The sequence below is a fragment of the Periplaneta americana genome, chromosome 8, assembly GCF_040183065.1.
Source record: "Periplaneta americana isolate PAMFEO1 chromosome 8, P.americana_PAMFEO1_priV1, whole genome shotgun sequence".
NCBI classification, from domain to species: domain Eukaryota; kingdom Metazoa; phylum Arthropoda; class Insecta; order Blattodea; family Blattidae; genus Periplaneta; species Periplaneta americana.
In genome coordinates this window covers 42,758,092-42,770,000 of record NC_091124.1, presented here as the reverse complement: position 1 = coordinate 42,770,000, position 11,909 = coordinate 42,758,092, and the positions used below count along the sequence as shown (strand labels likewise).

General features: G+C 35.6%; 1 protein-coding gene across 3 annotated transcripts in view; it reads right to left on the bottom strand.

The window, feature by feature from the left end:
* LOC138704685 (venom protease-like) overlaps window positions 1–11,909 on the bottom strand; it is a 63,321-nt gene that overhangs the window by 19,147 nt on the left and 32,265 nt on the right. For all 3 annotated transcript variants that reach the window (XM_069832816.1, XM_069832815.1, XM_069832817.1), the window contains one exon: window positions 5,011–5,233. In XM_069832816.1, coding sequence (XP_069688917.1) covers window positions 5,011–5,233 — 223 coding nt within the window. The remainder of the gene's footprint in view (window positions 1–5,010; window positions 5,234–11,909) is intronic.

Below are 11,909 nucleotides of genomic sequence, written 5' to 3'. Positions count from 1 at the left end.
AGATTCAATTAAACGGAAATTATTTCTAGAAGTTACAGTAAAATTTAAAGCACACATTTTTTATCTTGAGTAATAAATTATTTTAATAGAAATTATTTACAAAGAACACTTTTATTTGTAGCTACTGAACATTATTATTGTCCAGTAAAAGGTTTTTGACATTTACTCTCCTTCTGACTTAAAAAATTATTATTCCGCAATTTACACATTTCTTATTACTTACATGTTCCACATGAAATGTTTAGGAATTTAAATGGTTTAAAATCTTTAATAGATTGCAAAGAACAGAAAAACATATGGAGACAGAAAGAATATACAAAAGTTAACAACAGGGAAGAATTTACTCTCCTTCTGATCTAAAAAATTATTATTCCGCAATTTACACATTTCTTATTACTTACATGTTCCACATGAAATGTTTAGGAATTTAAATGGTTTAAAATCTTTAATAGATTGCAAAGAACAGAAAAATGATATGGAGACAGAAAGAATATACAAAAGTTAACAACAGGGAAGAATTTACTCTCCTTCTGACCTAAAAAATTATTATTCCGCAATTTACATATTTCTTATTACTTACATGTTCCACAAGAAATGTTTAGGAATTCAAATGGTTTAAAATCTTTAACAGATTGCAAAGAACAGAAAATCATATGGAGACAGAAAGAACATACAAAAGTTAACAAGGAAGAAAGGATGGGGCTAGCGTGGTGGAGATCGGGAATATGGAGGTTAAAAAATAGAAGAGGAGACATTAGAAAAGATATATGTCCTTTATACAATCAAAAATAAGACACGTTACAAATTCTATCATATTGTCCAGAAAATGAAAGAATAATATTTTTATTCAGAAATCATTACTGAAATTAAATGTAGAAATAGCGTATAGAAAATTGTATAGAACAGTTTTTTTAGTCGGTTATTTAACGACGCTGTATCAACTACGAGGTTATTTAGCGTCCATGTGATTGGTGTTAGTGAGATGGGTTTGGCGAGATGAGGCCGAGGATTCGCCATAGATTACCTGGTATTCACCTTACGGTTGGGAAAAAACCCAACCAAGTAATGAGCCCAAGCAGGGATCGAACTCGCGCCCGAGCGCAACTTCAGACCGGCAGGCAAGCGCCTTAACGACTGAGCCACGCCGGTGGCTTATAGGACAGTAAGCGGAATGAAACTGAAGGAAGTGATAAGACATCTTTATATTCTTCATCTTTTACAGTTTCAGTTGCTAGAAATTGGAACTCGCTACCGAGTGATGTAAGGGGTTGTTGGACAGTAACTTCATTTAGGTCAAAATTACATAAATTCTTACTTAACAAATTAATTGCTGATTAATATTTATTACACATAATGAAACTAACATCTGTCCATTCTTATTATTATCATTAATTTCTCTAAATAGATTTACAAAACCTCCAATGGCAATTACATTAATATTCTCATTATAGAAATATATTTTAGATTGACATATATATTTTTTTCTCCCTGTAACATAGTTCTAGTAAGGTTATATTTTCTCCCTGTAACATAGTTCTGGTAAGCTTATATTAAATTAATTTTCATCATTTTACTAGCTATCTCAAATTAATTATAATTGATTGCATTAAATTAGCTCATAAATTAATTTACTACTTTACCTTATACGTTTATCTAAATTTAAATAAATATGTAGTCTACTAGTCGTTAAAACTTAACTGAAGAATATTGCTGGAGAACCTTTTAAGTGTAGTGTAAATATTCGTAATTTAAATATGTATTGTATTGATTAAGGCTGGTTGAGTGGAAGAGAAGGCCTTATGGCCTTAACTCTGCCAGCGAAAATAAAACATTATTATTATTATTATTATTATTATTATTATTATTATTATTATTATTACTAGCCGTACCCGTGCGCTCCGCTACACCTGTTAGAAATAAATATAAAGTAATTACATAATTAAAATAGGACATTTGATCCAGGGAACATTTGTGTTTGATAGAAGGATAAATCGTTTAATGTGTTACTTAATTTAAATTGTATTTAAATAATTAAAATGTGGTCATTTTGGTCCATTTGGTCATTTTTGGTGCAATGACAATTCCTTTAACATGTTTCTTAATTGTTATTACATGCAACCATAGTTAAATGAAGATTGATATATCATTTAGTTTTAATGTGTATACTTTATATTACTTGCTATATGTTTCAGAAGTTACTGTAATACATTGTAGAATTATGTCCATCTAGATAAACTACACTTTCCAATGGTGAAATAATAAACAATTAATTAGCTTCCGATATTACTTCATACAAACACAGAAACATTCTCTGTAGGCTATGTTTAATAGCTTTCCATTGTTGTTGTCCAAGACCCCTTATAGACGAAGTCATTTGTTTTTATTTCAGTACAGCGCCTTAGATGGCGTTGTTATTGTAATTTTAAAACTCATTTATCTCATTAAATGTCAGTCCTATCAAAATTTTGTATAGAATAAAACTTATCGGAAATTATTTTTAAGAAACTTTTGTTATGTAACATTTTTCATTAAAATTAATAATAAGCGAGATACTTATACTTCGATTTATTTAATTCGGGCACCCTTATAACCCCCCCCCCCTTTTAAATAAAGTATTTTGAATCTAAGTTACAACGAACTTAATTTATATTCCAATTTTCATATAAATCGGTTCAGCCATTATCACGTGAAAAGGTAACAAACATCCAGACAGACATACAAACAAAAATTTCAAAAAAGCGATTTTCGGTTTCAGGATGGTTAATTATACATGTTAATACCAATTATTTTTGGAAAATCGAAAATTACCAGAAAATTTTTGGCTAAAGATTTATTGTTAGTATAGATAAGAAAGAAAGAGTGATAAAGATTAAGGGCAATAAGAGTGAGGGACGAAATTGCAAAAAATGTTAAAAGTAATGTAAAGAAAGGGAATGCTGGCCTGTGTACAGGAATGTGAAGAACCAATATGACCAAGTGAGTTGTGGACAATAAATTATATCATATTCTTTCGATCGTGGATGTTTCAGACACCCTGTATATGTATTTACATAGGAATCCGCTCCCTTACTGCAGCCGAGGCGAAAAGGCCATGGTGCGCCGAGCCACTGTGTAAGCTGCAACGTGCATAGCACCTATGGAGGGAGGCAGACAACCGAAGGGGAAGTTAATGTTTAGGACGTGTAACGAAGAAAGAAATGAACAAGAAAACATAGGACACATTATCACAATCTAAAATTAACTGTCTTCAGAATGTCTCTGCGACAAAGTTTCAAAATCAGGAATTATGTCACTTACTGCCAATCGTAGTTGATCACGAAGGTATTTGTCTGTCAGTCGTGATCTAAATTTGATTTTTACTATTTTCATTGTTGAAGACAATTTTTCACAAACGTAAGTTACAGCGAACATGGTTTCAACAGAGCAAGCGAAAGAACGAAGCTTCAAATATTTCTTTTTTTCCAAAGATTTGAAAAGTTCAATATCTGTCAAGTCCTTACATCTAGCTTTCATTTAACGTCACATTGTAAAATTGTGAGTTTAAATTGAAAATCGTCCACACCTGTGGAGTAACGGTCAGCGCGTCTGACTGCGAAACCAGGTGGCCCGGGTTCGAATTCCGGTCGGGGCAAGTCACCTGGTTGAGGTTTTTTCCGGGGTTTTCCCTCAACCCAATACGAGCAAATGCTGGGTAACTTTCGGTGCTGGACCCCGGACTCATTTCACCGGCATTATCACCTTCATATCATTAAGACGCTAAATAACCTAGATGTTGATACAGCGTCGTAAAATAACCCAATAAAAAAATTGAAAATCTAACCGCATTATTCGTACATCTGCTGTAAAAGAATCGACGTACAGAGATGATAATAATAATAATAATAATAATAATAATAATAATAATAATAATAACACTTAACCTTTTAATGTTTCATCAGTAACATGTAGTAACTTATAATGCCGTTTTATGTTATACAACCGTTTTCCTAGTAATATTTGTGAACAAATCATACATTTACAGTCTTACTAATAAACCGTGTATAGTTTTTATACGAGACTTATGCACAGTTGAGACAGAAAACGTTACTAATAAACCATGAATAAGCTATGGACGTATAAACAGGCTGTAACTATACAATGGGAATTGCTTTGCAGTAGTTATATACACGAAACCCCTTGTTTAAGCGTTGTATAAAGGGAAAAAATGGCCGCCCCTCTAACAGCTGTTCGTATCGACTGTCATTTTATGATGATGGTTACCTTGTAACCACAGAAGAACAAACCAAAGATCATAGAATTATTAGAATAATATTGCTGTAGCTTGTACTCTTTGACCTAAATGTAGTGGTAATCGATTATAGCCAGTTGTACTATCGATATTTCACACGCCACACTAGAGCGCTCTACCGGATGAAATAGAGAACCTCAGATATTCTATTACCTTTCGTAACGAAGTAATGACAAAACTATGACGTAGCTGTGTAACAGTTATACTGTTATACACGACGTATGTAGTGATTATTAGTAAGGAATTTAAACACGACATATAAACGAGCTACTCATTGTATAAGTATAAGACAGTTAAACGTCTGTATATAGAGCTTTTATTAGTAAGACCGTTAATATTTTCATCATATTGTAAGCAAAAGAATGCGTCCTCCCATCCTACTTGAAACTTTCGTTTTTTATAGAGGTACATGGTTTCGAGAGAGACATTGCGACGATACGCCACTCGCAGGTCCGAGACAAATACAAATAGAACGGAGTTTGACTCCAGTGAGTGAGAGGGTGGGGGTTGTAGGTAGGAAGCGAGAGAAAAGCACTGCGAGCCACAATGTGCTCGTGAGTCGCATTTTCGCCGCGGCTGCCTTACGGACTATGATAGTGGAACGATGAGGCTAATATGGAAAACTGACAGAATGACGTGTGAGAAAGAGCAGATTGTCCACAATAAAGTGTTCAATTTGAGTGACAGGAAGTGCAGCTCGGTATAGGAAGCCAGTACTGTACCTACGAGTACAACAGTGCGCCGCGGTGAGCACCACGTCCGCCCGGATGAGGGAGCCGCCGCAGTACCAGTCCACAGCGCCGCTCTCTAGCCGCTCGCCCAGCGCCGCCATCCAGGGCGAGCTGGTGGCCGTGCGCAGAGGGATGCCGCCCACTGCAGCCCCCAGAACTTGGTCATGCGCGTTGTAGCTGCCTTCCTCATCGGCGGTGTACAGCACGCCACATCCTGCGACACGTTCAACTGTTTGTACCATGACTGTTGCCATAGTTACTCCATTTCAATATAAACAATAAGCCGTTTAATAATAATAAGAAAATACCACGTATGATATATCAAAATGTTCAATATTCAATGCTTAGTACAATATTTACTAATTAATTCACATGGAAACTCTACAAGCTGTAAAATTTACGAATATGATAAGAATTGCTTCCCCCCCCCCCTCGAATGAATACATTTGTTTTATAATAATTTCTAAGCTGGCCATATGCAGAATTTCGAAGGCCGTCAGAAGTTACATTGGAGGCTATTAGATACAGAACTCGCATTGTCCATATTAAATGATTTCCCACATTTCGTAAAAAAAAAAAAACTCCTAAAACTCAAACTATTGGTCACTGAAACACGAAAAATATGATGTTAGTTCACATTGTGTTATAGTTTAGGCGGTAATTAGAGTTTAATAACCTAATTTTGTGGAAAATCAAAACCCGAATAAACTGAATATTATTTTTGGATAAAACCAGCTATGCCAGTTAATGATGTGGATAAGGCAAATTCTGAAGAGTCTGCAACTGAATATAGTTATTACTATTTGGAACTACAGAATGAAACATTGTCCTAAAAATCATCAAAGAGAACATTTCAAATTTTTATTGGAGTAAAACAGATAAAATATGCGAAAGTTTGAAAAAAAAAAACCTTTCAATTCAGTACAAGTTTTGCTTTGAGACTTTCCATTAAAGATACATAAACTCAGGGATCGCAGAACTGCACGCATTGTACTGTATTCTTCACCTGACATAATTGGGAACATTAAATCCAGACGTTTGTGATGGGCAGGGCATGTAGCACGTATAGACGAATCTAGAAATGCATATAGAGTGTTAGTTGGGAGGCCGAAGGGAAATAGATCTTTAGGGACCCGAGACGTAGATGGGAGAATAATATTAAAATGGATCTGAGAGAGATTAGATATGATGGGAGAGACTGGATTAACCTTATATATTATTTTAATGTACCGAAGTACATATGAAGTTTCCGTGCAGATATTCTGAATCATCGTACGATGAAAGAGTAGTGGAACGGAGAAAAATTCTCTCCGGCACCGGGATTTGAACCCGGGTTTTCAGCTCTACGTGCTGATGCTTCATCCACACTGGATTCCATCCCGTGTCGGATCGAATCGTCTCAGTTTAAGTTCCACCTCTTGGGTTCCCTCTAGTGGCCTGCCCTCTGCACTACGTAATGTATTACTTTAAGTGTACTCTATCGTCCCTTTGAATATGCAAGGTTATTTCACTTCCACCCTGTATATAGGCCTATGGTTTTACTTCTCATAAGATATTTGTTTTTCCATTTTCAGTGCTATAAAATCATTACATATTTTAATTGTTGATGAAATCAAAGACCATGCAACGTCTCAATCAGAGGTCTGCATCGGACGGTTTTCGCTCGAGCGCCAAGTAGTTCATAGCATAATCCGATAGGTAGCGCACATGCATGATGGGTAAAATTGTCACGAGCGATAAATCCTCGAACGGTATAAGCCGAGCGTTAGACATTCGTTCTTGTTATAGTGATGAACTGTGTAGTAACATCATAGATGTTTATCATTTCAAAACTTTGCAGTGTTTAACTAACCTCTCCATAGTACAACTACAAAACTCGCTTTAAAATGTAATATAAATGATGTAGGTAAATGTTTTTTTTTTCCACACAGGAGTGATTTTGTTTTTGCCACATCTGATAGATGTTATTGGATGTAAATGTAATTATTATAAACGGAGAACACAATCATGATAATGCAAGAACTGTATCAAGTTTTCTAGTAATAATAATAATAATAATAATAATAATAATAATAATAATAATTAGTGTATCAATCTTTGCGTCTGTAACAGTTGTGCAGCATGATTATTCGTTTTATTATATTTTCTGTGACGTTATCTCTGTACTAATATTGTTATTAATCTACTGCTATATCAATAATATTTTGTAAAACATTTCTACATTGTTGCAGTATATAGGCGGAACACTATGTATGGACCTATCATATTATATATGTGGTAAATGAAATATTGAATAATTATTAATTAGCAATAATAACTGTATATCGAAGTTTTTCATACTATTTTATTTATAACTTCATGTTCCTGTTTTGGTACGTTCCATTAAACATTTGTCATAAACGCAGAAAATAAAGCCTTATTTTTACCGTGTGAGCAAAACATGTGTATCTTATCTGTCGCCTTCCACACAAGATAAGACATGTCGGTGAGATGACCTTGTACTGTGCTTCTATTTATTACGAGCGTATCACGACCGATCGTATCTTACTCGAGGGTGCGACACTCGACAGAGTTCAAGCGAGCGATTTAACTCCAATGCAGCACTCTGGTCTCAATTCTCTTTATAAAGGAACAATAGAGTCTACACATTACAGATAATGAGGGATTTATTATTTCATAGACGAAATTTATTTTTATAAGGGTACATTATGTGCACCTAGATTTATAATTGTATGTTAATGGAAGTCCTGGTTGGATCCGAAGAATCAGAGCAAGTAGGTTCATTGTCTTAACTCTTAAATTCAATTATTATTATTATCGAGGGACTATATATTTATTAGGATTTTTTGCCTTGTTTCATTGTCGTCTAATCACCCCTGCAGTTTGTACCTATAACTGTGAAACACCCGTTATATCTGATATAGGTCATTCGTTATCTCGTGAAACAAAATGCATCCGTGCGCCGTAGCTCATAGTAAGAACATTATGGTGGGGGTAAGTGAACTAACTAGCTGCAAGTGGAAGCTTAGTGAGGGAGGGATGCTTCTCAATTAACTTTTTCTTTCCCCTAACGTGCAGATACCGAATGGGCTGTAAAATAGCCTGATAGTATAGTTCAAATAGTTTTTCTACAAAGTGTACTGAAAACTTGGAATATGTACGTTTGGTAAAACAGCGTTTGAAGTTAAATATACTGTACATCATGGCGCCACCGAATTGAATAAAGACATTTACTGAATACAAATGGCATTGAGCGCACAAATGGCCCAACCCATAAAATTTGCATACTGAGTTTATTGCTTTAAAGTGCTCCTCATATTGTTCTCTTCAAAGAGTAAATCGACCAAATCAACATTCCCAGTTTTTCCACGAGATTTCGGTACAAGTTTCGTTTATGTATCGCATTTCGCGTCTGTTACAAAGATATAAAATGGAAATATAATTTCGTGGGTTGGGCCATTTGTGCGCTGAGCGCCTCAATTATTCTCGGAAAGTAATATAGGTAAATGTTCATAAATAAAAGCTTTGTAATATTGCGCATACATTTTATCTTTCCACGGTCGCGGTGGTAGAACGAAAGCGCCAGTGCACAGTGCAGCTGTCTACATAAGCGTGGAAAGATAAAATGTATGTAGGCCTACTGTATAAGAAAATTAAAAAAAAAAATTGAAAATTTTTACCGAGTTGACGGTCTTGAAAGTGAGCCAAAAGTAAACATCACTGGTGCAAAATATGTAATAAATACAGCTGCCGAACACTCACCCCCACAACGTGTTAGCGTCTGTATCGACCTTTATTTCTACGGAAAAATCCCTTGGGTTCACGTCAGTGGAGGCTCGTGAACTTGTGGATTGGGGGAGCTGCAGTAGATTTTGGTACATACAAATTTCACTTCTTGATATCATTACTAATAAGTATAGGACAAAAATAAATGCACTACATATCGAAAAATCAAAACTTCCTGCCTTAGTTGGGAGATGTCTGTGGCATCATTTGCCATAATCGCTAAAAAAAAAAACTAATACCATCGATTTCAGTCTGAATTTCAAATCGGCAGACACTCAACATGCAATCTACCTGTTCATTCTGAATTGTTTTAGAATTACCTTTAAACAGTGGCATGTTCCAAATGATTTGTGAGAGACTCGTTTGGATTACTCACGAAATACACCAGAGTTCTTCGAATCGTTTTTTCATCATGTCCCCTAAGAGGAAGTTCATATTGGCCACAAAATTTGATACAATCGATATTTTTTAAAATAATTTCACGATTTTTTTTTTCATTTCTTGATTATGTTTGAGAATGTTTGTTCTGTTCATTTCACTTAGTTGCGCAGCAATATTAGTTTTTCCTAACATAGCCAATGAAATAACATTTTTCAGGTGAGATTGCGAAGATTCGTGCTTTTTAATTTTTAGGGGCAAATGTCCTAAATCTGTCACACCACTCCTAGTCTATGCAGTATCACCAGCGAAGAGGAGGCAAGGAAAACAAAATACAGATTTTTTTTTTGTTCACATCTACGTAACCACACATGCTTAGCGTAAATTTCATTGTTATACTTCCTTACATATATGCACTATTTCGGCTGGATGAAGCTTGAGTAAGATTTAAGTCGGGTAACGGACGACCCTGTAATTTCATTTCATTACATCAATCTTCTTCACGAGGGAAAGTTGAGAAAAATAAAATTAATATTCTGTAATTCACACACACTCATGCTTGCACATTTGCACTGGTTAAGTTACGGTACTAAGACGTCACACCAAAGCAACACTCAGATATACTGATGATCAACAATGTTCTGAAACTGGAAAAGAAGTCTCTTTCGTATTTTACGTGCTATATCAAAAGGATTCTACTCGTGCAATCATTTTGAGTTAAGGCAAATCCTAAGAGTCTACTGGAGGCTGGATATATACGTAATAATAATGAAAAAAAAAATAATTTCGTTATATTAACTCGATAAGATTCTACAACAATAAGTATGTGAAGAGAAAATAAAAATGTTGTCATTAAGTTTCAAGGGAATAGAGAATCCATTTGACGTAGTATTACAATAGCGATGTGGGAGTGGAGGAAAGACCTTCCCTTATGGCCTGGCTCTGCAAGCCACTGCAGCGAAATATGGGTTTTAAACAGCGGCAGTTTCCCTCTGCTTCCCTTCACCTCTCTACCCCCTAACCATGCAAGACACACACACTACGAGCTGCCCACCCTGCAGATCCCAGGACGACTTTGAATGCAATGTCAACTCCAATTCGACGCGCAAAAAGATTATGCGTAAGATCAGGGGCGGCTCTACAATAAGAACTGCAGAACCGCCATTTAAATGGACCTGTAAAATTAAAAATGTAAAACGTGCTTTTATGTAATCTAGTTCATTGTTTCATTTATTTTTCCAATTCATTCTCCTTCGATTCGAGATTTTACTGTCTGTAGGAGCCTTGAACTGCTGGAGAATTTTATCTGTAGTGTACTTTTCGGATCTGTGATCGGCAGTTCCTGAAGCTCAACGTAGGGTAGTCGGCAGCAGAAAACTGGTTTTCTTCACTGCCCCATAAGACTGCATTGGAGCTGCAACCGAAGGAGATCTGTTCGAATATACAAAAGAACCGCCAACACCCTCATCTCTTTATGACCTGCGTTAGAACAGACAGGCTTCTGGACTACTGAATATCATTACAGTTCCAGTGTGTTATAGTACTGTGGGTGGTGTGATGTGATTAGTCAGTGTGTCTGAGGAAATATTTTATATTAAAAATGAATTAAATGAAAACCTAATCGACCAACCCTTTTCGAAATTAAAAGAGAAATTGCACGTTAACTTAAGAAATTAGGACGTCCTACACCAAATTTAAATTTGGAAATTTCTGGAAAAACTCGAGAAAATCATGTAGCCTACTAGTCATTTTAATACCGAAATGTGTAATGGAAACGATTGTTTTTTTGCTGCGCTCATGAAAACGCTTTCTCCCCCACCCGTGTATTCTGTTTAGAGGAGAAAATATATGGACAAACACCGGAGTGAAGGATTTAGTTAATCTGACTTTAAAAAACTATAAGAGCATGAAAATTCGAAAACTCATTTCAAGTCAAACAGATTTGTCACTGTTAATGATATTAAAATATTCTAACACAGCTTGATTCTGCGTATTGGATTAACATTCAGAAACAAGAAAGAAATGTTTCTAAAAAGAGATATGGTCTATCTAAAATTCTGTGCCGCATTTGAATTAGCGATGCGAGGACTTGCTGAATCAGGAGATTCAACAAACGGCGGTATATTTCGGGGTTTGACTGATTTTACTCCACATTTAGATTAAACTTCCAAAGATCATTTATAGGGCTCACAATTGAAAGGAACTACGAAAACAATTCAAAATTAATTTACTGGATAGCAATAAAATTATTGGAAATTTCTCTTCATTGCCACCAAAACATGACGCTGAAAGTTTGATGGAAACTATCTTAATGGAATATAGGCTTAACGGAAATTCAGTCATATTTGAACAACATGAATTAATTGTGCTGGTTAATGGCGGAGCTAACGTAATGAGTGGGAAACACGGAGAATTTTTTATTGTGTACCACAGCTCATTTCTTGCCAAGGAATTAAATTTAATAATACAACAAACATCTTTACAAACTGGTCAAGTTACGATACTTTATTGCAAATCTGTAGGAACTCCCAGCTCTCTGTTTTATAATTCCGTCTGCCGGTACGGGTAAAGGCTAGAAAAGTTGACGTAAAGAAATTCGGTAGGAGTTAAAAGCGTTCGAACGATAGAAAGTTCCTGATGGTTGTTCATTCAGGTATCAACGTGAGGGGCGCATCTCCACTACGTAACTAGTTGTGCCAGGTGGGAGAGGTGTAGTGCACGGGGTG